Below are 27,021 nucleotides of genomic sequence, written 5' to 3'. Positions count from 1 at the left end.
TGGACACTTCCAGGGATGGGGCAGCCACAGCTTCTCTGGGCAACCTGTGCCAGGGCCTCACCACCCTCACAGGAAGAATTCCTTCCCAATATCCCATCTAACTCTGCTCTCCGGGTACATTTCATCATATGTAGACCCATTACAGAGGAAAAAACTTCTGAGATGAAAATTCTTCTATCTTGTATTCTGAAAAAAACCTACTGCTTTTCTATTCTTCTGAGATCCTTGGAGGTTTGGAGTTTGTCAAGCTGTTTCATCCCATCTTTAAATCAGTTTTGTGAACATGCAACAGTTTTCTCTGCCTCTGTCTTTCCAGCAGGGAAGGAATGTCTTCTCTTGTGCTTCCTTATAAACAGGGATTAGTGTTTTTGCCTCACAAAAGGTCCATTAATTCAGACAGGATATTTTGTTGTAATTAATTTACATAAAACTCCTGTTTTGCTTAGATTAAGGATTTTCTTTAGAAGAGGACAAACTGCAGATGCTGATAATGAGATGCTTGCTTGAAGCTGATAAGTAGCAGGTTATATTTGTGCTTCTTTCATAGTTTCTTTATCTCATTCAAGAAATAATATGATTTTTGAGCTCTCTTGGAGTGAATAATCTCAGTGCGTCGTGTGTGACGTGTTGAGCAATGACCTCTAATCCCCACCAGGGAGAATTACGGTTCTTTCACTGGTTTAAATGGGGAAAAGCACTGAGCACTGGTGTTTCCATGAGGAGGTGGGAAGCCTTGCAGGAATTAAGGAATCTGATGAAGCATTGATGTGACTCAGCTCCTGCAGTTGGGGGGTGGCTCTTTGCTGACTCTCTTGGGCTGATCCTCTTTCCTCAGGAAAGAAAGGCCCTGAAAATTAGGATAGAACAAAATGTAGGTAAGAAAAGTGTAATTACTAAAGCTGGAATTAGTCCAGGGTAATAATTAATAATGCTGAAATGAATAAAAGGTTTAATTACCACAAGTCCACAGAGCATGAAATGTTACTCCTTTCAAGCACAGGCCCTTCAATTCCATTGTGGTGCAAAGAACAGCAGAATTCCCAGGGGATTTTTTTATAGATTTTTCAGCATTTCTATGTGTTTTCTTTTTATTTACCAAGGGTAAATAATGGAGCAGATTACAGGCATGTGCAAACCCACTTCTTATCAAAATATATTAAATTTCAGCCTTTCCTGTAGCCATTCCTGCAGCAAATAGTCCCTTGGGAGCAGTTTCTGCAGGGGAGTCACCTCACACTCATTTCTCACAGGATCTTAGCAATGCACCACAATTCAGGTTCAAGTTCCTTTGCTATTCAAGTATTAATCTCTTCTTAAATCCAACTTGTTCATCTCTCCAACTCACATCTGGGATTGAGTTAGTTTGTGTCTCCTGAAGAGGACATTTCCAATAGATAATCCAATTAATCCACAAACCTAATTTTATCATGACAGTCAGGCCTTACCAAAGCATTTGAGGAAGGCAGAGTAATTAACTCACTTCTGTTTATCTGCTTTTTTCCCTCTAGCTTTTAAAACAACTTTCTGTTGAAGAAGAAATTACAGTTATTTTTATGAACTGCAATAATGGAAATGCTTTTGTTTGCATAAGCAAAAGAAAAAACCTTTAAAAATTGGTTTGGCTGCTGTAATTGCTATTTTTAGTGTGGTTCTATCACTTGGCTATTTGTAAACTTTCTGGCTGGTCTTTTGTCCTGGTTTTGTTGTAGGGTTTTATTAAAATGGTGTGTTTGATGCCTGTGCCCACAGCAGAGGAGAATAAAGCCCAGCAAAGTGCTTTGTAATTCCTGTGGGAAGAAGGGTTTGCCAAGGAGTTTTTGAAGTCCATGTCACTGCTCAGTTGTTCATTATCCTCCAATGGCTTGAAAAGCTACAAATAATTTGCTATTCTAAGGGCATTTATTTTTACTTTGTCAGGGTTTGAATTATGTTGCTTCCTGGATGTGAATCCCAAGAGGTTGGGCAGCTCCAGAGGTGGCTCTCGTTGGGAATTACATGTTGTAGGACCAGTGCTCTGTCAGTTTTCATCTGTTTTGGTCTTGTGCACTCAACTGAATGATTTGGGAAGATTTCTGGAGCTAAAGGTGCAGTGCAGGTATCAGTAGGGACAGATTGGTGTTGAGGGAATGGCGAGCCTTATTTTGCTTTACTCGGACTAATTTAGTGCATTTTTTCCCTAAATGTAACTCAAAGCCTTGTAAGTGTTTTAGAAAATGGGAGCTGAATGTTTAGCCCTTCTTGCCTTTGTGATAGCATGTTCCAGGACAGCCTGATTTATCTATAATGTTAAAATAACTTCTCGAGATGTCAATATTTATTCCAGATTTAGGGACTGCCTGACATTATAAAATCTACTTATTGACTGCTCTCTCCATTCTGCAGTGGTGAGTTAAAGTGTTTTGTTCCAGTGACAAATAATAAGACCCAGTTTTGTAAACTCACTCGAGGGAGTTAGAGGTGCTCACACAAACTGAGGGACCATCTGCAGCACTTGGCATTGAGGATGGGAGAAGTTTGGGAATGGGGAAACTTCCTAGACATCTATTTTACTGTAGAAAAAGTCCTTTCTGTGAGTTTTCAGCAGCCCAAGGCGGTACAAGAGGAACAGGAATGGCAGGTGACCCAAACACCTGCTCTGGGGGTGTGTTTGTTCTGGTTCTGTAAGCAGGGAAATTGGTGTTCTTTATTCCTCTGGTTGAGGACTCAGTGGAATTGCCTCAGCAGTGGCTGTGGGAAGCTGAGGAACTCTGCTAGTGTCAGAGGAACCAGATATTAACACTAATTTCTCAGGGAGAATCAGAACCTCTGCCTGATTCACCACTGTGACTCATGATCCAGGGACTGGCACGTCCCTCTGTGCTTTGATGAACGTGCTTGTACTTGTGCCTCCACACAGTTATTTTCACTGTTAAACCAAGCAATGGTTGTGGCTGGGCTTGGAGTGTTTCCTTCTGTCCTGGTGTAGGGAAAAGCTGCTGGGTTGAGGTTGTATTTTGTGGTTCCACTGGCAAATCACACTTCTCCATGTTCTGGAGAAAGGTAAAACAAAAGCTGCAGAATGCAGACTACAGAGATCCCTCAGAAAAACTGTATTTATGGACTGCAATCTTGATGATAAATCTAAATAAGAGTCCCCAAAATGCTGTTGGTTTCAGTAACCTGTGTTTTCTCCCCTTTTTCTTCAGTATGCTGCTTGGAGATGACAACCAAAAGGAAGATCATCGGCCGCCTGGTGCCGTGCCGGTGTTTCCGAGGGGAGGAAGAGATCGTGTCCGTGTTGGATTACTCTCACTGTGGCCTGCAGCAGGTGCCAAAGGAGGTTTTTAATTTTGAGAGGACCTTGGAGGAGCTTTACCTTGATGCCAACCAGATTGAAGAGCTACCCAAGGTAATCCATGTTCTGCTGGAAGACAACGTTGAGTCCTAAAATGTGTGTTGGACAGGGATGGCTCCTTTAGTCTGGAGAAGAGGAGACTAAGGGGAGACCTCATTGCAGTTACAACTTCTTTGGGAGGGGAAGAGGGGCTTGTGGCTCTGGGGGTTCAAGGGCAACTTTGTACAGTTTCTCCTGCCTTCTCGAACAGCCCAAGCAGCCAAACCCTCATCCTTACACTCCATGCTGGATGGGGTGGAGCAGGAGCACCGATGACTCCTTCCCAGCAGAGGAACACGGACAGTGGAGCCTTAAACTGGGAAATGAACAACTGTCCAAAAGAAATGGTTCTGCACAAGTAATTCCTGTGGCATTTGGTAGCTTGATCAGGAGCCACTACATTTGAATCCTCTTTATCCCTGCTTTTCAAAGCAAGGTCTGTGTCAGAATGAGCCCTTTATCCTTCTGGGATATCAGTGGGACCCTTCCAACTCAGAATATTCTGTGATTTTGTTGGGAAGTGCCAGTGCTGATTAGGAGTTTCACAACTGCAATGAGATCACCTAAGTTAACCTTCCTGAGTAAAATTCCTCTTACGGAATCTTTCAATCTCTTCTTCTGCTGATTAATATTTACTAGGAGGAATTAAAAGTTACTGTAACTTAAGTGTTCTGGAAACAAAAGAGAGCAAGGTGGTGGAAAAACCAATTAATGGCAGGTGCTGGCTACATAATGAAGCATGAAGGGATGTAATCCAGCCCTTAATTGAATTTCTCTCCACAATAATGAAAGGTGCTCACAAGTCTTTAATTAAACACTGTCCCCTGTAATCCACTCTCCATCATCTCACAGCACATTTCTCAGTTAGGCTGCACAGGGACTTCCTAGAAATTCTATTTCCAAATGTAGAAAATGTGCTTTTCCTATTCCATGGAGTTGCTTTACTGGGATGTGATGGGTCATTGCTTGAGGTCATTGACTCCATCCCCAGTTCTGCACAGATGGGAAGGCAGGGCAGCTCCAGGAGCTTTAGTTCATGGGGAAAAATGGCTGTGATGAGCTGCCTGATCCCTCCTAGAGAAGAAAACAGAGAACCAGGAGTTTTTTCTGTTCCCATAAACATGAAACGGGTCCTGGTGGAGACCATTTGCTGCTGATGGATCCCTGAGATCCAGCTCTCTTTTATGTCATGGTTTCATTGTGCTACAGAAGAATATTGGAAATGTCTAATTTAGGTAGGGATTTTGGGTATTTTTGGGCTGGATCTTTATAATTTGGCATATGTATTTTGGGTTGGAAGTATCAAAGTGGTTTTCAGACTGAGCTGCAGTGGCTGATGGAAGACAAATAGAGCAGGGCATAGAATAATGCCATGATTCCATATGGAAAAACTGACGACCAAAGGGAAGGAGGCAAAAATTAGGAAGGTGATAGTTTTTAGTTTTAATTTATTGTAAACACAGCATTTATCACAGTCTTGACCGTGTGTAAGAGGAGATTAATAAGAGTTAATTTGTTTTCTTACTAGTGATCATTTTTGTCTTAAGCCTTTATTAATCATTACTGTGAATTAAACAGCCCAAATAATTCCTTTATCAAATTTGCTGCTTCAGATATTTTTGCCCCATGGCTCTGAACTGTTTTTCCACTGTTTAATTAATATTCTTTGGGAGAAAATGGCATTTTTTTTCCTGAAAATGGCACTATATTACTTATCATTAACTTTGTATTTCATGTGGCATTCTACCACAGGCAGAACTTTAACCCCTCTGTAAATAGAATTTCAAATAACTTCTTCCACAGGACATTTTTGTTAATTTTCCATTCTTTGCCAGATGTTTTGTGCCTCTGATATTACAACATTTTTTTGAAATTCCTTATCATCTTGAACTTGATCATGTTTAAAAATATAATGATAAAATTACAAAAATTATAAAAATTATAGAAGCACTGCTAAAAACTCTGTTAAGTCCCAATCTACCCTACTTGCTTTCACTGCTATGTGATACTCTAGAACTCAATAAATTATTTTGCATTAAGCTGATGCATTCAGCTCATTCTGCCTGCCTTTATTTTCAGTTTTACCTTACATTTGATATATCATAATTATGATTTTTCTGCTACTTCATTAGAAATTAGGGTTTAGTTTGTAATTTTTGTATTTCTTTTTTCTTTGAAGGATTTGCAGGATTGTTATATAATTCTTACCCTATTTTCCCCTAAATCTTGCCAAGTCTTTATTTTCTTTGCCTTTGAATTCATCATCATGAGCTGCTGCTGCACAAATGTCCCTTATTTGGGTGAGTCAAATGAATGGATGACTAATAAAAAAGAATATTGATCTTAATGAAGGTGGAGTGACTGGAAATCAACATCCAGAAAAACAGGAGTGGGATGAAAATTCTCCCCAGGAACCTTTGGAGCAGCCAAAGCCTTTCTGACTTGAGATATTCAGAATAAAAGTCCATTGTTATAATTAAATCTCAATGAGCACCTCTTGGGTTTTACTCTGAAAGGAATTTAAGTCATGTATGGATTTCCAGAGTGATGATTCCAACCAAATCAGGATGGCAAGGCCAGGAAGCTCCAGAAACTCAGAAAAACACCTTTGGAACATTCAGTGGGGGAAAAAATTGCCCATCTAGTGGGCAATTTTGGGCCTACGTTCCCCACCCTTATATTCTTTCTGATACAACAGTACATCATTCAAATCACTCCAGAGGGAATATTTTTTATTAGACCTCTTCCTTCAGCAGTTCCAAAGCCTTGGATGTGTTCACACAGTGTCAGAACATGTAAAACGGATCAATAATGTATAATTATTATATATGATGTAATAATATAAATACTTACACAACATTGATTGCAATGACTATGCAGTTTTGGACAGAAGGCTCTTCTTTACCATTGCCACTGCTAATTTGGGTTATTCCTATCGACTGTAAGAATGTATTCTCGAAAAAAATATGTTTTGAGGATTGAATTCTTCTGGAGCAAGTGGAGTTTTGTGGTATTTCACAGATTCAGAGTTGGAAGGGACCCACAAAGATCATCGAGTCCAACTCCTGGCCCTACCCAGGACCATTCTGTGTATAAATAATGATCTCAAACTGTTTGTTTTCCCAGAAACTCTGTAAATCATCTTTTTTTTTTTTTTTTATTGCAGCAACTATTCAACTGTCAGGCTTTACGGAAGCTGAGCATCCCTGACAATGACCTGTCCAGCCTCCCCACCACCATCGCCAGCCTCGTGAACCTCAGAGAGCTTGATATCAGTAAAAATGGTGAGACACCCAAAGTGTCTTAAGGAACTGTGGTGAATATGAGCAATAATGAAGTTTTAATTCCTAATGGTTAAGAACCTCGTGCTCTGGGTCTGGATTATGGCCTGGCACTTTGGAACTATGGAACTAAGGTTCCATAAAGGTCTACCTTGTTTATTTTTCTTTTAAAAATCAGACTTTGGTTTTGCATCACATGACATGTGCCCAAAAAATTTTGGCAAGAGGAGTGTGAGGCCACTTTTCAGTGCACTTATGAACTGTTCCACTTCCCGAAGTGGCTTAGAACTCACTAGGCTCTTGTGTGAAGGATTTAAGCACATGGGGCTGTGGGTAAAGAATTCCAGGATTTATATAGATTAATTTGCTGATGTGCATCCCCAGTTATGCATTTACACATTTATGTGCCTAAAAACCTTTGCAAGCCTGAACTCAAGTGTCTTTGTTTTAAAAATGATGCTTTGGCACTCCTGGAAATGTTGGGAAATTTCTTATCAGTGGAGTCCTCGAGACTCTCGGGATTCTGTGTGTTCTCGGGAAAGACAAAGAGAAGGCATTTGGGAAGAAATGAAAGGCACAAATACCAGTACAGATGATGTCACTATTTAACTCTAGAAGATTATATAAATCAAGCATTAGCATAATTACCATAGTATAAGGCATAGATTCTGTTCTGGTGTGTTTATTTAGGGTTTAAGTACTTTTAGACTATAATACTCAATGTGTGTATCCCTCCTGTTGGAGCGGAAGTCTGATCTGAAAATACCAAATAAACTCACTTATGAACAAAACAAATAAACAGGTTTTTTTATAAATAATAATTCTTTCTGTGTTTTTTTAGGAATTCAAGATTTTCCAGAAAATATCAAGTGTTGTAAATGTTTAACGATTATCGAAGCCAGTGTGAACCCCGTGTCCAAGTGAGTATCAGCAGCTGGATTTGCATTCTGTAGGTGCAGAAAAATAAGCTCAGATTTAAAGGAATTGTGTCAAGTTCATTTGCAGGATTAATCTAACTTTCTTTTTAATTGTTTCAAACCCAGAGGGGATGAGTCTATTGGAAGATCCGAGTCCTCTGTTAATGAATGTGGGGTCTTTCCACTTAGCAGAGAAAGAGTTGGCAAAGCACAGAGGCTGAGATTTCATGTGTTTGGCCACTGAAAACCTCTTGGTTGGGGCTTTGGTGACACTTTTCCCTTCCAAGAAGTTGCAATAATAGTAACAAAAAATCTGGGTTGTAAAGCTAGGAATTATGAAATGGAATGAAGGAGGCGAAAGGATGAAATTTTACTACTTCAGTTTAAAAAAATTGAGAGAAAGAGGAAGAGAGAGAATGAGAGGAAGAGAAAGAATGAGAGAATGAGAGAAAAAGAGGGAGAGAGAGAGAGACAGGAAGAGAGAGAGAGAAAGAAAGAGAGAAAGAAAGAAAAAAAAAGAAAGGAAAGAAAGAAAGAAAGACACCTTTGGCTTAAACCCTTACCTAGGAAGGAGGAAAAGGCTATTTAATGTGGTTATTGCAATGTGGAGAAGATGAGAATGAACAAAATTGTCTGTAATGAGTAAGTTCTTCTGGAGAATTTGGATAGACAAAGAAGGTGAGAGAGAAAGTCACCTTTCTTCTTCTAAATATACATTGTTTTATTTCCATGGCAACGCTGAGGTGAGCATTAAAGGTTTTGCTGTTTTTTAGGCTGCCAGATGGCTTCACACAACTTCTAAATCTGACCCAGCTCTATCTAAATGATGCCTTTTTGGAGTTTCTTCCAGCTAACTTTGGAAGGTAAGGATGAGTCATCAAAGCACAGTGATCGTGCATTTGAACCTGGCTTAGGCTCTAAGGGTCTGGTTTAAATCTGCCTTCTCTTGAAAAACTAAACAAAAAACAGAGATTTTGGCTTTTCAGCACAATTTTGATGAATGATTGTTGTAGAGGGAATGTTGTGTCAGCAATAATGTGGTGATGAAGTGATGCAGTTTGGCACTTGAGGGAAAAGGTGAGAAGAAATAGAACTTGGAGGGGACTGTCCTTCATCAAAAGTGTGACTCAGTTGTGGCAAGGGCAGAAAACAGCAATATGGGTTCTGCCATTGAAAAATGGGCTGAAAGATAAAGGCTGTGAGTCAGAAGGGAAGAAAGAAAGACTGAAAGGCAACATGTGAAACCAGAACAAGAGAAGATTCAAAAGACAGTGGAGCAGAAGGGCTGGAGAATGAGGGTAAAAATAAATGCAGCAGAAACAGAGCCAAAAAATGTTAGATAAGGACAAAGCAGAGGTGGTGGAATTCAAAGTTGACCCAATTTGCCATAAAAGGGGGCAGGAGGAGCTGGTGGATCCTTCCCCTGCCCAACTGTGACAGAAATGGGGAGTTTATTCCACATGATGAAGGTGATGGTTGGCCTTTCTGCCCCTGGACTGTCCACCCGGCCACAGAGCTCAGAAGACAAAAGATGAACAGAGAAAATATTTGGCATTGTTACAGAATTCACCTAATGCCAGTTTTATACTTATCCGTCCTGTATGTTTTATGGTTCAAGTGGGAACACCAACCCAGCACTCTAAAATTAATCCTGAGGCTGTAAGTGATGTTGGTCTGCTCAAACCTGGGGAAATCAAGTGCTGCTTTAGCACAAGCCTGGCCCTGACCCAGAGCTGAGCCTGGCTGGAATATACCAACTTTTCACAGTAACTCTAAACTATTTTATTAATGACTTGAACAAAGTAAACAGAGTAAAATTTCATTTCTCTCAAGCATTTCCAGGTTTACTGAAGGATAAAAAGCAACTGCTCTTCAGTTCACAAGTTCCTTTGAAATTTTCTGCGAATTCTACAACCCCTCACAGGTCTCCTTTTAATTTACAGTATTTTTAGCAGAAGTAGGACATGTGCTGAGTGTTGGTATGAATTAGAACCTACACACAACAGCCCTTCCAAACTCCATTGTGCTATTAGGTGAATTCTGTCAAAGCTTTTCAGAAGAGTTCTGCTGAGGACAGAAATGTCCTGCCTGAGTGTGTCTGTCCTTACATGAAATTATTTGGTTCTGAACACATTTTGTACCCCAGAAGAACTGGACATTGGACTGTACTGCATGAAACAGACTCTTCCTTTATTGAAATAAGTAATTTTAAATCATTCCTATGGATGCCTGAACTAATTCACTGAATGAACTCATTATTTTTTATCCTATTTCTAGGCTTGTCAAATTGCGAATTTTGGAGTTAAGAGAAAACCACTTGAAAACTCTACCAAAGTAAGTGATGGAATATTTACATTTATTCACCTGGAATTGCCAAAAGTGCAAAATATTTGTATTTGCAGCAATGCAATGGTGTAGTTTCTGTTAAGAGTGTATTTTTTTTTGCATGTTTTAAAGAAATTTTAGTGAAGGGTTTTAGCAAAAAGCAAAGATCTGTGATTCTGTGACATGGCGGAAGATGGATCCTGTACATTAACTGAGTGTAAATCAATGGCCAAAATCTACAATGTGACATTTTAAGATAAATAAATAAAATTGAAAAGTAACAAATGAGAGAACCCTGGTCAGTGATGATATGACTGTTTTCCAGTAATTAATCTGATATGTTGAAAACACTCTGTGTAACCTGATAGAATGCTGGTTTGAACAGAATTTAAATGGTTTTGGTGCTTTTCAGAACAATTAAAAAGCCTGCATCGGCAGGATATGGAGGAAGTATCAATTTGCTGGTGTTTCTTGGTGCTGTTTACAAAAAAAGAAAGGAAGTTTCTATAATTTGTTGCTGGAATTTGACCAACATTTCAATGGTTTTGAAAAGGAAATGGTAAAGAACTGAACAATAAATCTCTACCCCTCCCATGCTGCACTGCATAAAACAGGGACTTTGCTTTTCTGTCCAGACTAGAATTATGTAATTGTTTTCTGGAAGAGGGATCCTTACCAATGGAAAAATATCCATGGATTTGGAGCTTGTTAGAAAGGAGTTTAATGCCTCAGTTTGGAACTCCAATGCACTTCTGGATGTTCCCATTTTCTGCCAGCGCCACTTTCTCTGCATAAAATACTTCTGCATGTACAGTTTTAACCTACTGAAAATATCTGTATGTTCAGCCTGTAGATCTTCCTAATACTCTTCCATAAAATCAGTAATTTATTTCCCCTCTATGTGGTTTGATCAAAGATTATCCTTGACGCTGGTTTCCGGGATCTTCTGAGCAGTTAGAAATACTCGGAACTGTCTGGCCAATATTGCAATTAATTTATAGTATTTTAGTAAAGCTTTAATTTATGCAACAAGATTAGATTTTATTTTTTTTCTCTTGAACTCTTCAGAGCTTTTGGGAGATTCTGGCCAAGTTATGTGCTTGATGACTCTCACTCTGCTGGTAGCAGAGCCTGTCCTTGGAGAAGTGCACTCTGGCTTTCTGCTCGTAAAACTCAACCTAGTCCAGAATTAACCCAACCCCAGACTGAAATTACCAGTTTTCCCAATTTTTGTGGACAAACATTCCTGAGCATTCCATAAGCAAAGCTCAGAGCTGTTCCCTGCTAATGAACTTTGTTGTCCCTGCTGGCATGAGGAGGGTCTGTGGTTTTGTCAATTATTACAGTAATTGAACTAAATCCCCAATTATTCAACAAAATCTAGTAGCTAAATTTACGTCTTAGTTGGAAAAAGAAAGTTCGAAGAACATTTCCAACAGAAGCTTTTAATCTATCCAACAGTTGTGTTTAAGCCTGGCCTGGTTCCAGGCCTAAGGAAGCTTGTTAACTTGCTTGAATTTTGTATTTTCTAAGAACAGACTCTGTCATAAACATTCATTGCTCTTCACATCAAGAGAAGTCAGCAGACCCGCCACTCCCAAACTGAATGTTTTTGGATGTTGCTGAACTCCTGAGAGCAATCAAGAGTGTTTCATATCTCAGGACAAACTCAGAAACTCCCTGTGCTGTTGATTGTTTCAGGTTTAGAGTGTTTCAAAGATCTTTGAGGACATTATAGCACTTGGATCTCATCTCTTAGAGCTGTTTGGGCAGAGGAAAACACCTTTGCAGGGTTCTGGGGGATTTCTTTCAGTAGACATTTGGAAAATTGAAGAATTGTAGGAACCTCATTTGTTGCTGGTGAGTCACCAGTGTCTTAGGGCCTGGAGGGGCTGTAATTGTGAGAAAATACCTGTATTTGCTGGGTGACTCACTGGTGCCCAACTGGAGCTGTGGCTTCTCAGCTCCTCTCTGGTTTTCTGGACAGTAGGAATTACAGCTCTGTTTTTTCTGCATGTTAGGAAATGATGTCCAATGGAGACATTCCCAAAGGTGTGAGTCCCTGGCACCTGATGTTAGGGAAAACCAGGATTTCTCTTGGTCTTCAGCTACTGCTCAGAATTAATTTGGCTTGTGAGGAGTAAAAATTTAATATCTCAAGTACAGCCTCTAAAATTGGCAGAATTAAGTAATTCTGAAGGTGAAAGCATTTAAAAAGTGGGTGAAATTTAATAGCACAGTTACAAGGTCATGTCCTGAGGGACTAACAGAGATTTTTGATACATGAGGAGTTCTTCAGTCAGGAATCAGATTGGGAAAAAAAGATGTGAATGTAAAATGTCTGAGTCATTGATCTGGGAGAGCCTCAATAGGACCAAATGCTCTTTATCAAGTGTTTTCACTCTGACAAAGAAACCCTTGGGACATGGGAGAAAAAAGAGGGAGGTGTCATTTGGGAAAGCTCCAGATGGAATGGAGATGGGGAAGAGTTAAGCAGGTCCTAATCTGATAGGAAAAATAATGGATGTGCAGTGTTATATGGAATATATTCATATGTATATTTAATATATTTTATTAAAAATGGTGTTACTTAAGCTGAAAAAAACTGAAGTCAAGGGGAGATATATCAGTGTTTGTCTCTGCACACACTGACCATGTATCAGGTTATGGAGTAAACTGGTTTTGGGGTAAAATGGTTAATGGGTATACTAGTTATTGGATAAAAGAGTTATTGGGTAAACTGGTTATGGGATGAAATAATAATGAATAACTGGTAAATGGGATGAAATAATTCAGAAATGTTAAGTTTTTATCAGAAATTACATAATTACATTGTGAGGTTCTTTGTGTGGCTCAGCACTTTGACATTCCTTTGCAGGCATTTGCATGTGTCATTCTGTTCTTGTTGGTTTAAATAAGCATTTTTCTGAAATATTCTGATTTTGCCATTAGCTGGGTCCCCTCAGTTTGCTTTGTCTTGGTGCAACCTTCCTGCTTTCCTGCTTTCCTGTGGTTTTACTCCTGATTTGAGTCAGGAAGAAAAGGACTTTATGGATAAGAAAATGATGATGATAATAATGATGATGGCGATAAAGGTGGAGGGTTTTTTTCCTTTCATTAAAATTAACCATTTTATCTTGATCTGGTTTCAGACTTAAAATATAAACCAATGTTTTTAATTCTTGATTGCACGTTTTTAGGTTCTGATTGTAACAAAACCATGTGAAAATAGGGGCTGTGTTTTAGCCACACAGTTTTATTTCTGAGACTTGCTGCTTATTATTTTTGCTGTCAGAATGCAGACTCTCCTTGGACAATCATTCTCTGATCTTACCTGTTGTAGGCAATAAAATATCACATCAGTATTTTCTACTTTGCCTTTTTCTCCAAACACCTCCAATTGTGAGGAATCTCTGAGCTTTTGCTGCCACTATTTACGTCAAAACAGGATTTCTGTGCATTCAAGTGCCACAAAAAGTCTATGAAAAATAAATGTTGCTATTTTCTAGAATATTTTACTGTCAATGCTCAAATATCTTCCTTGATAAAGGGCATTAGATGAGTTTTCTTCTAATAATTCCAAAGCACAGGTCAGTTTCATTTAAAGTTTGCCATTAAAATTATTTGAAAGAAAGATGGACACAAGAAGGATGCCCTTCATTAAGTTTTTCCTTCTGGATAATGAATTAAGGTGTGAAAACAATATTTTTTTTCAGATATAATTAAAGTATCTGGTTTGGCTTCACAATTATATACTGCAAAAAAAGCTTGGGGGGAAAACACATTTTTCACCCAGAAGAATTTACTCTTATTAAATGTCATGAAATGGGACTTTTTCTATCTTTTGAATTTCAAGTGTACTTTTATTTTTTTCTGTAACTATAACGTGAAAAAAAATGACATTTTTCTCTGACATTCTTCCATTTCTTTTTTCCATGTCTTCCCACTTCTTTCCATTTATTTTATTCCCCCCAAATTTACAAATATAAATGTAGAAAGTAAATGCTGGTGGGGAGGATACAGGTTATTTAGCAAAGAAATAAGATGGGAACAAGGCAAAGTGGGGGAAGTTTCCTGTTCTTGATGTAATGATAATAAATCTAGATTTATTGAAATTATTTGTAACTCTTATTTATGTTGATTGTTTTTTAAAAGTGGCGAGACTGTGTATGAGACTCAACAGATGAAGGTTTCCAAGCAGCAGCATAAAACCTACATAAAAAGGACATGGTGATTTGGTTTTAAAACAATATAAAGTGAATTAGACCAGATTCGTCCTTGGCAGAATAAATCTCAAATAATAGTGGGCGTTTTGCAGAGGTTAAATTTGCGAATTGGAGGTATTTAAACCTGTAGAATTACAATTCTTATGCCCTTCTGTAGCTTAGACTTTATTCCAAACTGACAAAATAAACAGAATAATACAGAAATTCCAGAAAGATATTCAGAGATCAAACATATCCCAATGCATTACCTTCCTCCAGATGGGAAATTTGCTGGATAAAAGTGATTATTATTTCCATTAACCTGATAATCGAGTGATAAAAAGCTTCGTTGTGACTTACAAACATCAGTGCCATAACATTTCTATTCCTCACGTCCTTCCCACTCCCCAAATCCCATTTTAGGAAGTAAATTTGCAAAAATCACAAGTTGTCTGAAGTGTGTTGAAGTCAGTGGAACAGGGAATTTATCTCAGCTCAGAACATGTCCAGGGGATCTAAATCTGGGGGAAAGCTTTGCTTTCTCCTGCTATTTTTTGAACTGCTGTTCCACTTTCTCCCAAGTTTGTGATCAGGATGGAAACTGTTTGGCACACTTTGACTTTACAAATGTGTGCATCGTTCCTGGTGACCTGTTTTCCTCAAATAGCAGCTCTGGCTGAGTTTAATAACTCCTACTCCAGGAGGCTTTACTACCTTGGCACGACGTTATTAAAATATTGGCAATATTTTGATAAGTGACTACTACTATGAATTTTCCCTTTAGGCTTTTTAAAATAAATATATTTGCTGCTCAGAGAAGAGGCTGAAAGATGTGTTATACTGCTTTCCTATTGTAAAAATGCTTTTCCAACTTATATAAGGTTGGCTGAAAAATTGCCTTAATTGTTCTTCATGGAATCGCAGATTGGTTTGGGTTGGAAGGGACCTTAAAGCTCTTCTTGCTTAGAGCAACCTGGTCTGGTGGAAGGTGTGCCTGCCCATGGCAGGGGGTGGAACAAGATGAACTTTGAGGTCCCTTCCAACCCAAACCAGTCTGAGATTCTGGGATTCTATGATTTCTTTTTCAGAAGAGTTTAGATCTGATCAGTGGCACTAAATTTCAGTTAACGGCACAAAGGAGTGGGAGGGGAGAACATTTATAACCGTGGAGAATCATCATAGGCCACCTTCCACTCATTTTGTTCTTAATTATCACAGAACCTTGAGCTCCTCCCAGAATGACCGGGAGCTAAAAACACAAAGAGTTCCTTCTGCCTGTTACTAATGAGATTGGATTTGCTTGTGCTTAGACTCGGTGCTCTGCTTTCTCAGGAATGTTTGGTTTATGGTGTGCAAGAAAATGGCTTGTTATATTCAAAACACCTTAAGTTAAGAGTATAATTTCCATTGTATTTGAGTAAACCCAAATCTACAGAGTAAAAGCACCTACACACAATTCCAGCTGCAGGAGGAGTCAATAGAGAGAAGGTGGCTGAGGGGAGCCAGAGACCTTCTCTTTGTCCTAGCTGGTGTCTGTGTGCCCTGTGTCCCTCTGTGGTGAGAGACTGAGGGGAGACTTCATTGCAGTCACAACTTCCTTGTGAGGGGCAGGCACTGATCTCTGCTCTCTGGGGACCAGGGACAGGACCCCAGGGAATGGCCTGAAGTTGTGTCAGGGCAGGTTTAGGTTGCATCTTAGAAAAAGGTTCTTCCCCCAGAGGGTGGTTGGGCACTGAACAGGCTCCCCAGGGCAGTGGTCACAGCACCAAGGCTGCCAGAGCTCCAGGAGTGTTTGGATGATCCTCTGGGACACCTGGGGTGACTCTTGGTCCTGTGCAGGGCTGAGGGTTGGACTTGATGATCCTTGTGTCCTTTCCAACTCAGCAGATTCTGTGACTCTGTGATGCTGTGAAGTTCTTGCAGTGTACCCCTCAGAAGGTTTGTAAAGTCAGCAAGTGGAGAGCCCTAAACCAGTGATCGGTTCCGTGGGGTACAACAGGTCACCTTGTTCTGCCCTTTCCCTTGAGCCATGAAAAATCCCCTGTACTGGAAGGCTTTTATTGATGTCATCAGGAAAGAAAAACAATCATGCAAAACTTGATGACTCTCAACTGCCTTTATTCTTCCACATCCAAACCCTGCTGGATGATTGCTTCTGAAAAACTGAGTGTTACATGTGTCTGAGTAAATGCCAGTGATCATTAGTTCTTCATCACAATTGCATTTTCCTACTCAGTGAGTTCTTTTATGAACCAGTAATCTTTGCTTTTCCTATTGAAATACATGTGTAGGTTATATTCACTAGTTATTTTCAGTATTTATGCTTTGTAAATGTATTTTAGACCTTTTCCATGTTTGTCCCATTTCAGTCCCATTAAAGCTCACAAGCTCCATTTTGACGTTCCTTCCTGGCCTTGGGTTGTGAAACAAATCTTGCCCATATCTGTGATATTTCCTAATTCAACATCATCCCCCTGCCTGCCTGGAACAGGTCTCTGATCAAAAGATCACACTGTGGCCCTGCAGTTTGGTTTTTCCCTTCCCAAGCCACGTGTCCAATAGGAGTCATGGAATCCTTGTTGATGGTGTGGTAGAGCAATTCTCCTGGAGAGCCTGTCTGTGGAGATCTTCCCCATCTTGTAATCTGAACTACTCCTGGAGAAGAAGAAATCAACCATCCTTCTGCCTAGAACTACACACAGATATTTCTGCTCTGTCATTCCGAGGTGCTCTTTGCTCTCTCCAACCACTCCCATCCCACTTCCTCAATTAAGATGCAGATAGTTACTGAGTCAGGACATTTTTCATCTCAGATTCCTCCTTACCTTTTCTAACACATCCCTATTTATCTCTCTGGCTTTTCCTTTAGAAATAAGCCTGGGTTTGATGTGTGTTCACGCTGCCTTCAGGCCATGTTTCAGAAAAAAGAAGAATCAAAAGGACTGTGAAATAAGGAACCTGTGTTGAGAGGAGAATTCTTTAACTCTTGTTTTTTTGGCTTGGCTGTTTCTGTCAACTTTTAATCATCAGATATTCCTTAACACTGTTTCAGCTTGGCTCATCCCTGCTAATTATTCAGCACCTTAAGTTAGATCTTTGTCCTGGTCTCTGGCAAAGAAAGTGGGAAAAAAGGGCTAAAACTGCATTTTCGGTCTCTCTTTATGTTTGTTCATTTCATGTGAAAGGAGCCCATAAAAGCATAAAGCATGTGCGGAATTCCTTAGAAATATGAATAATATATTGTATATCCTGATGAAACATTGATTATTTTTGGTCAGCTTTTAGTATGGAAACCTTGGGCTGCTTTTTCTCGGTCTTCAGGATGGTGGGGACACAGATACCAAGTCCTGTAAAATGACCCAAGTGATTTTGGATTGACTTAATGACCTGGTGGAGTCCCCATCCCTGGAAGGGTTCAAAACATGGGTGGATGTGGCCCTTGAGGACATGGTTAGTGATGAACATGGTGGTGGGGCAGCTTGATGGTTGGATTGATGATCTTAAAGGTCTTTTCCAGCCTTAACGATTTCATGATTTTATTATTTTAGATATTTTCTCTCTTGGGTATTTCAGTTGTGTAAGTTCTTGTATCCTCAAAATCAGCTTTTAAATTCACTCTGATTTTGAAGGCTGGATAATAGATTCATTGCTTCATGACAGATTAATTTATACCCTTGGTCCTTAGCTTTATATCATACTTGCTTTATATTCTATAAGTTATATAAATTATCTTGAGATTCACTGAAAACTGAGGGGTTTTTTTTTAAGCTGTTGCATGATGTATAAACAGCTCTTTGTGCTTGGATCATGTGATGCTTTAGCCCTGGTTAAGATTTAACTCCTCTGCAACAGGTACATCATTAAATATTAATTTTACAAAGTACTTCCAAACCAACTAATTGATGACTTTAAAGTTACATTGCAAAGTTTAAAATACTAAAACTAAGAGGCTCCTCTGTTCCAACAATTTGGGAATAAAGGTTTTTGTGGACAACAAAAATGTGAGAAAATATTATTTGAGATGAGCACAGCAGCTAATCCAGCACTGGCAATGGATTTGCCTCATTTACTTTTTATTTCTTCAGAAAATAATGTCACAAATTCTAATGGAAAAGGAGTTCTGTGAGTTGCTGCCCAAAGAAATAATGTGTGTGACCCTTAGAACCTCCTCAGTCCCAGCTCTGTAGCAGAAGCTCCTGTTTGATGTTGCCTATTCCATTGTATAAATGACATTTTTTTTTTTTGGAAATCCAATCATGTCTCTGACTTGTGAAGTTTTACCTATTGGAAGTCCTTTGGTTATTTATGATTACTTTTCTTCACACGTGGGAATAACTTGGATGTGATCAGAAGTTTGTGGTTGAAGGTTTTGTGCAATCACCATCTCCTGCCTGTCAGGAGTAAACAGGATTTTGAGGAGAATCCCATGATTCCATTAAAATAAGTCTTTTGTTTTGCCAGAAAGTCTAAACCGAGGCATTTTCCTGGATATTTAATGTGTTTAAAATGTGTAAATAAGTATTTTCTAAATAAGGCACCAAAACCAAACATGCAAGAAAGTTAAATTAGGCAATTTAGGTGATTACCAGGAATAATACCCCTGAATTGTATCATGGGAGTTATAATTTATGGTTTAGAACTGTTGTGAGCAATGTTAATTTTTCACTAAGTGTTCTTAGTTTCTATGCTGGTTTTTCATGCTTTTGTATTTTTTTAGCACGTTCCATTATTGTGTTTAAAAATAATTTAAATATTCATCTTATTCTGAACCTAATGAGACTTCCATCCTAAGAGCCAGAAATCAGATCTTCTCTGTGTAAGTCCTGAGCGGAGCTACTTATGAATGGAAAAATAGCTCCAAATGTGATACCAGTAAAGATTTATGGGAAATCTTTGGTCAATTTTATCAGCACATTAATTCCATTCCATTACATCATTTAAATAATGAATATTTAACTGAACATTACTCAATTGCTCCTTTCCTTATCCACCTTTATAAAATGACCCCACATAAAAAATATAATGAAGCTTTCCCTAAGAAAAATAAAAGTAATTACATGGAAGAGCTAAAAATAGCAGCAGCTGATGGAAAATCTCAGCTAATATTCCACTGGGGACCTTGGCAGTGCTTCATCTTTTGATGGAACCCCAATGAATGGAAATTAATCTGCCTCCACACCAGTGTTAGTTTATGCATTGATCAAATAAGTTGGGAAATACATTGGAAAAGAGTGGGAGAAGAAAAAGAAAAATTAACCCATCAGTGAACTGAGTGTGGAGCAGGGCAAGTATCAGCATTAAGCAGCAAATTTATCAGGAATTAATGTGTGTCAGGGTGGCTGTTGGGGCAGGAAGATGAAATGGTGCTGAAATAAAACTGGGCCTGTTTCTGGATGTTTCCAAACCACCCAATGATCAGCAAAAATTCCATATTTGTTGTGTTTCGAAGACTCACTTCCCTCTCCTCCTGCAGACTGGCCTTTCTAGTTCGGTGGAGTTTATTTCCCTGTTGTAACATACTAAAAATGAAGTTGCCTTGCCATAAATATGCAGCAGAGCTCCTGTGCAGCCACAGCACAGCCTCATTTTGCCATCATTTAGATGCTAAAACCGGGCTCTGGTTTCCAGTCCCAGCATTTTTGATCATCATTTTTACCTCTGGTGCAAATTGCAGAGATGAAATGGTTGATATTTTAGAGCACAGCAGTTAAGACTATGCTAATTTTTTGATTATGTTTGATTACCTTAGAAGGCCCCTGAACTGCCTCTTGCAGTTAATGCTAAATTACTTAATTAATTATTTTTATCCTCTTTTTTTACCAAACCTAGTGTGATATTTAGACCACTTTGGTCCACCAGGGCTTAAAAGAGAAATTCTGCTCTAGTGGTAAAACCCTGTCCCAGTTTTGTTCATGGAAACAAAGGCAGTGATTGATATATTTACTTTGAACTCCATTAAATTTGAACCTCAGAGCAGTGGAGGGCCTAGCTCAGGCCATGAAGAGCCAAACCACTCTCTAGTTATAAAAAAGTTAATCACAAATGTATAAATCTGAATCAAAAAGCCACTTTTTATATTGTATTTCATTTCAATTACTTGTAAACTTAACAAGGGTCATTTTCCTTGAGAAACTATACAAAATTCTACCAAGATTCTGTTTATTTTTACACTAAAACAACTGTTGCTTTTTAGTTCAAGGATGAAATATATTGTTCAAATTTGCATCATCAGCATCAAACTGGTGTAATTCTTTTTACCAGAACAGTATCATTGCAGCTTTATCTTCATCCAAGCAAAATTTGACTGACATTTTGCAAGTTAAAATCTCATTTTAGATATTTCCTAATCTCTTACAGGTCAATGCACAAACTGACTCAGCTGGAGAGACTTGATCTGGGCAATAATGAATTCTCTGAACTGGTAAGAAACACAGCATTTTTGAACAGAAAACCTGTGAGGTTTGGATGCTCTGCTGGTGGGACATTGAACTTTTAGTGGAAAGGCTTTGCTGGATTGTGGCCACAGGCGAGGGACACGTGTCCTTGTGGAATAGAAGGTTCCTGAGGTGAATGTTGATGTCAGAATATGCTTCATCTCCATCAGGCTTCTGCAGTTCAGGTCAAGGTCACAGAGGATTCTCCCTCTGAGGAGATTGTTACTCCTGGGATACTTCACTAGTCATGAATTGAGGATCTCAACAATTTTTTGCATCAATTATGTATTAATTTCTTAATAGCTATCATTATATCTTATATAATTGATATCTTACATCAAACATTAGAAATAGCTGTTACTAATTATTAGAAATTGCTATTAGCAATTTTTAGAGAAGCTGTGTCTGCCCCATCCCTGGAAATGTCCAAGGCCAGATTGGACAGGGCTTGGAGCAACCTGGGATAGTGGAAGGTGTTCCTGCCCATGTCAGGGGGTGGAACAGGATGATCATTAAGGTCCCTCCCTGCCCAAACCACTCTGTAGTTCTGTGATCTCGCCCTCGCAGGAATGCCATAGGAAAAGTGGTACTAATTTAAATCGAACGTGAACAAAAGGATAAAAAGGCCCTGTTTTCATGGATTCTGAAAATCTGATTTGGATTTCAATAGAAACTTCCTTTTTTGGGAGAAAAATGTTCCCTGGAGCTGTGGTGGTGTGGGAGAGGTTAATTTCTTTGACATCCTGGGACTGTTTTACCCTGGAAGAACCTGTGCAGCCAAACTGGAGCCACAGGCACAAGGTTAACTTCAAAACTGAAGTAATTCTGTTCATTCATTTTGCTGGAAACAAGATGACACAAATCATGGGGTTCTTGGAATAGAAACTGTCACTTCCTGAAGAGCAGCTGTATCCAGGTGACTTTATGTAATCAAGGGAGGGAAGAGGCAACTCATGTACTGGGGCTCTGGGAGCTGTAAATCCCAAGGAATGGGACATAGCTTTTACATCTGAGGGGGTTTTAGACCCTTTTTTTGACATTTGAAGGGTCAAAAAGTGGCACCAGGCAGATGATGAGCAGCAGTGACAGCTGGAAAGGAAACAGGAAAAGGTAGGGAGAAAAGGAAAATGTAAGAGGATAAAATGTAATATATTTTTAATTGAAGATTAATGTCAGTCTTTAATTCAGACTTGATCCTGGGAAGCATTTCTGTAACAAGAGGGTGGTCAGAGCCTGAAACAGGATTCCTGGAGAGAGGGGGTTGATGCCCCAAGCCTGGCAGGGATTAAGGGGCATTTGGGGAATTTCATTATTAAAGTTTTGGTCAGACTGAATTGGTCAGGAGTGGATGGTCATTCCAGCTGATTTTATTAAGACCCTTCCAGTTCATTCCTATTCCTATTCACACTCTTTACTCTATTCCAATTGTGGCAATCTATGTGGAAAATGAAAATGTTCTTCAAAAAGACATCAACTGAAGCATTTCTAACAGAGACAAATAAGTTTTTAATATCAAAACGTCTCATCTGGGTCCTGGTGAACCATAAAGTGCCATAATCCAGGGTACACCATAAATTCCATAATAATGGTAAATTATAATCCATGCTCAAGGAATTTCACCTCAAACTGTGCTATGTCCAGCACAGGAATAGGCTGTTCCCTCTGAGAAAGGTGTCTGTTAATGAGAGGAGTTTAAAAGCAAATTAAAGTTGAGAGGGAAAATTATGATTATCCATAATGACCCGAGTCAGTGAACACTCTGGAGGAATAAAGAAACATTAATCAGCACAGGAACAAATAGTATAAAATAACCATTAATCAATTTAGCCTGGAAATGAGAAATGGATTTAATCATAGAAGGACAACAGAATTTCAATAGAATTAGCAGAGGCAAAATAAATAATGTTTAAATTGTTAACTAATAGTTTTTTAATGGAAACACATCGTGTGGCAATGTGGAAAACTGAGCGATTGAGCTCCGCTGCTGAGCAGGTTTATTGTTACCTGATGAGGCATCAGGCACTTCTCCTGCCTGGAAAAGTGAAAAATCACATTTCTCTTGGGAGTGACAACATTGCAAAACACTCAGACCACATGGGATAATTGGAGATCTCTTTAAAGGTCTAGTGGTGCTGGGCAGAGGTATTTGTTCTGGCTGTGCTGGGATAATTCCGGGGCAGTTGTACCACAGGCCTTTAAAATGCTTGAACCTGGTTTAGTCAGGACCAAATGGAATATTTAGTACCAGTTTCTGGTCTTAAAAATATCTCTACACCTTGATAAAGGAAAACAAGTTGGAAGTCCTGATTTGCTGTGGAAAGTGTTTCATCAGAAAGGAAAACGCTGCTTAGGCTGAAAGCTGGGAGTATTTGGGACCTGATAATTCCTGGTTTTCCCAGCTCTAAGGAGTCAGAAATGATCTGGGGAATTGCCTATTTCAGCTTCTCTCATTAAGATCTTGTAGTTTTGAAAAGAGTAAAACAGATTAAATTTAATATTGCGATTTTAAGACACACCATGATTGTGACTCCTGAGTGTGACAACTGCAGACATCAACTCTCCTAGCAAGTTCTCCTTTGGATTCAGTTCTTTTCCAAAGCATTCTTGTATTTTACGAGTTTTGCAAAAGAGCATCAGTGGTTAAATTAAATGAGTGAGCTGTTCCTGTCATTAAATATCTGAAAGGCTGGTGTGGGTTATAAAAAACAAAGGAAAGTGAAGAGGGAATCTTTTTTTTTTACACCAAAAATTGATTTATATTTAACTGAAAAACCACTGCTATATGTAACTGTCCGTAATTATATATTTTTTTCTCAGCCTGAGGTTCTCGAACAAATTCAGAATCTAAAGGAACTGTGGATGGACAATAATTCTTTGCAAGTGCTTCCTGGGGTATGGACATTTATTCTTTGTAATTGAATTATCGTGTTATGTAGTGACCTATTTACCTGGCAGTAAATGAGCATTTTCTTGCATGGGGGCACAGTCCTTCTGCACAGTCCTTAATTATAACCCAGAAATAAAAGTTACATGATAATGTCTAAATATTCAACACAGAAAATCTTCATCTCTTTGGTGGGGCTGCAAATGAGATGGGAATTTTGAGTGAATATCCCTTCAATCCATGTCCAAATGGAGAAATAATACAACTATATCACCAGGAACTCAGTTTTTCAGCAGATTTCATGAATCTGGAGCACATTAATTAGCAGTAAAAGTTAAGTGATAATGTCTAGATGTTCGACATGGACAAGCTTCACTTGCTTGGTGGAGCTTCCATCAGATGAAAATTTTCAGTGAATATCCCTTGGATCTGTGTCCAGATGGAGAAATAATACAACTGTATGGTCAGGAACTCAAATATGCATCAGATTTAATGAATCTGGAGCACACTAATTGGTTTGGGGTGTTTGGTGCAGCTCCTGAAGGGGAGGCTGAGACCACCTTGGTCCTGCCTTGTAAAGGTGCCGAGATAATTGAACAGAACCTGTATCACTCTTGTTTGTCTCTAATTAACTTAGCAACTGGTGTGTGTCTGTCCAAGTAACTCTTTCTCACGTGCTATTAAGTCTATAGGGAAGTTAAAACAGCTCGTGTACCTGGATGTGTCCAAAAACAGGATAGAAACTGTGGATTTGGACATCTCGGGATGTGAAGGGCTTGAGGATCTCCTGTTGTCATCCAACATGCTGCAGCAGCTGCCAGATTCCATTGGTGAGAAAAGCTCAGGGATTCTTGTAAACTTTTCCACCTGAAAATTTAATTTATATGTGTTTTTTTGGTAATTATAAGACTTTATAATCGTGGCCCAAGAACTGACATTAAATCCTAAAGGAGGCACAAACATCTGTGTGTGGACAGTCCCTAAAGACCATTTGGTAAAGTCAGGAACAAAAATCCCTGGCTAGAAAGTATTGATTTTTCTAGTTTGCTATTTTAAGGAAAATAAGTGAAGAAGGCTACAAGTGATCTAAATTTCAAAGTATGAGAGTGATGGGGGGAAATTGCTGCTCTGAGTTACAGCAGTAAAAAGGAAATAGTTCAAACTATTAATTATCTTTTTTGGACTATGTTTCATGCATAGAACTTCAGATTTTTTTAGGATATATAGAAATTCTGGAAGCCAAGTGCTTGTAGGCACATCTGGATCTCTCATTTCAGTGTTGATCCCTCATATTTTCTTTTCAACTTCCCTTTGAACTGTTAAACAGGACTGGCATTTGATTAATTAATAAAGAAAAAATTATTAATAAAGAAAATTATCTATTAAGACATTAATAGATAATTAGAAATCTACTCTTCCTGCATAGGTAAGATAGTGTTATTTTTATTGCTTTATATTTTTATAAAGATATTATTGTTTTATTAATATTTATATTATTGTCTATTTTTACATTATTTTTCAAGGCCACAGAAATACACATAATATTTCTCTTGCAATTCAGCTTAACTTTTAATCAGGACTTTATTTTGATTAAAAGAACATGTCCTATACACAGATATTCTCTAAAATCCAGACCTGAGTTATTCAGTGTTAGAAATCGTTAGGGTTTTAGCACATGGGAGATTATAGAAAATATTAATGTCAAATATTTTTCTACTACTTTTTCCCCACCTGCTCTCTAGGGCTGTTGAAGAGGCTGACAACTCTGAAAGTAGATGACAACCAGCTCACAATTCTGCCCAATGCCATTGGAAAGTGCGTATGAGATTAATGTGATTTTCAACGTTAAGTAAAATGTGTTTTCTCTTCTGCTTTTTTCCCTTCTGTTTTTGTTTTAAATATAAAATAAGACAAAGATATCCTGAATTATAAAATAATTCAAATTTTATAAATAAATTTGTAGATAATTTTAAAATGCCTCCTAACACCCAGTTTAAAACATTGAAATTTGGAGTACCACTATTACTTCTGTGGGTTTATACTGGTGTGAGGGATAAAAAGGCAAAATATATTATATTTTCCAAGAAAAAGGCTACTTTTCTGTGTGAATCACTCGCAATTTAGACGATTAGAGCAGAAAAAGTAGAAGAAATAGGAGTATTTGGGGGAAAATACGTCTGTTCCCATGGCAACAGCCTGAGGCTGGTGTGGGAAGGAGACGCTGCAACCCTTGTTCATGTGGAGATTTCTTAAAATATTCCAGTGGTCCCAATGGAACAGCCATGAAAATTTCATGGGGATAGGGCAGGATCGAAGTATTTCCTGCAGCTGGGGCAGGATCCTGTCGTTAATTGGTTGTGAGAAGCACTAATGGTTCCCTTTAGCTCTCGTGGGCTCAGCTAGGACACGGCTCCCTGGCTTATCCTGCTGAGGGCCTGGAGCTCTTTGATCACCAAAATCTGCCATTTATTGTCAAACTTGGGGTGATGCCACTGTGTTCCTAAGGATGGAATCAGGGGATTCTTCGTATAGGTTCCCACTGCACATTCCTTCTGGCAGAACATATCTTTAATATTGGTATTTTTATAGGGTGCCTCTTCCTCTGCATATTTTGCTTCTGAAATTCTATATAAACTGATATTTGGGAAAAAAAATCAGAGTTCCTTGTCCATGGCTGCCTTCTCCAGGTGTGGCACCAGACTTTGCATCCTCCCCAGGGCACCAGTGTTGATGCAGCAGAGACAAAGCTGTGCCAGGGGAAGTTCAGGTTGGACATCAGGAGGCCAACTGTGCCACACACTTTATAGCAACCAGTTCGTAGAATCCCAGACTGGTTTGGGTTGGAGGGACCTTAAAGCTCATCCTGTCCCACCCCCTGCCATGGGCAGGGACACCTTCCACTAGCCCAGGTTGCTCCAAGCCCTGTCCAACCTGGCTATTTCAATAAAAACTTAGCTGTTGTGCCATTTGGGAAAAATAAGCCAAATTTGTGAACTATTTCAGCTGCAACCACTGACAGCCCAGGTTGGCTCAACCTTCTGTAGTTTTTATAATGTCTCCAGATTTATGGAATATTCATGGAGAGCATTAAAAGGTGCTGATGTGAATCACTAAAGGACAAATCTTTGCTACTCAAATCATTGTGTTGCAGTACATTCTGATGAGCAGTGAAAGCTCATAAGGCTCAAAGCTCTACTGGATGCTGCAAAAAGGTTGATCTAATGTTTAACTTTAACAGTTTTGGGGGTCAGTTTCTAAAACCTTCTAAAACTTTTCTTTTTTGCTGGATTGCTCAAATTGAAGGAACCCCCGTTTTTTAACCTAATATCTGTTCAGTATTGTTTGTCTTGGAACCTTAATTATATTTTTAAAGACACAACTGCTACTCTAAGGTGGGAATGCAGAGCAGAGGCTGATCATCTGATATTAAATGTTATTTGAGAGCGACTGGTTGTGCTTTTTCAATGAAGCGCTCCCTCTCTAACAAGGACAGTGTCTCCCACATCAAAAGGAACTTGGCTTTCTCTGACTCATCCCTTTGGATAGTTTTCTACTGAGTCTCTTTCTCCTAAATACTGGTGGCAGTGCCTACCACAGAGCCT

General features: G+C 38.9%; 1 protein-coding gene across 3 annotated transcripts in view; it reads left to right on the top strand.

The window, feature by feature from the left end:
- Positions 1 to 27,021, top strand: part of LRRC7 (leucine rich repeat containing 7) — a 150,639-nt gene that overhangs the window by 85,818 nt on the left and 37,800 nt on the right. For 2 of the 3 annotated variants that reach the window (XM_029959686.1, XM_029959685.1), the window contains exons 1-9: positions 3,191 to 3,388; positions 6,540 to 6,657; positions 7,496 to 7,574; positions 8,345 to 8,434; positions 9,849 to 9,905; positions 20,459 to 20,522; positions 23,353 to 23,427; positions 24,105 to 24,249; positions 25,162 to 25,234. In XM_029959686.1, coding sequence (XP_029815546.1) covers positions 3,200 to 3,388; positions 6,540 to 6,657; positions 7,496 to 7,574; positions 8,345 to 8,434; positions 9,849 to 9,905; positions 20,459 to 20,522; positions 23,353 to 23,427; positions 24,105 to 24,249; positions 25,162 to 25,234 — 890 coding nt within the window. In that variant the 5' untranslated portion in view covers positions 3,191 to 3,199. Of the gene's footprint in view, positions 1 to 3,185; positions 3,389 to 6,539; positions 6,658 to 7,495; positions 7,575 to 8,344; positions 8,435 to 9,848; positions 9,906 to 20,458; positions 20,523 to 23,352; positions 23,428 to 24,104; positions 24,250 to 25,161; positions 25,235 to 27,021 lie in introns of those variants that run through there. The other variant, XR_003915791.1, reaches the window with a different exon arrangement.

The sequence above is a fragment of the Manacus vitellinus genome, unplaced genomic scaffold, assembly GCF_001715985.3.
Source record: "Manacus vitellinus isolate BGI_N305 unplaced genomic scaffold, ASM171598v3 scaffold_21_pilon, whole genome shotgun sequence".
NCBI lineage: Eukaryota > Metazoa > Chordata > Aves > Passeriformes > Pipridae > Manacus > Manacus vitellinus.
This window is presented reverse-complemented; position numbering and strand designations above follow the sequence as displayed.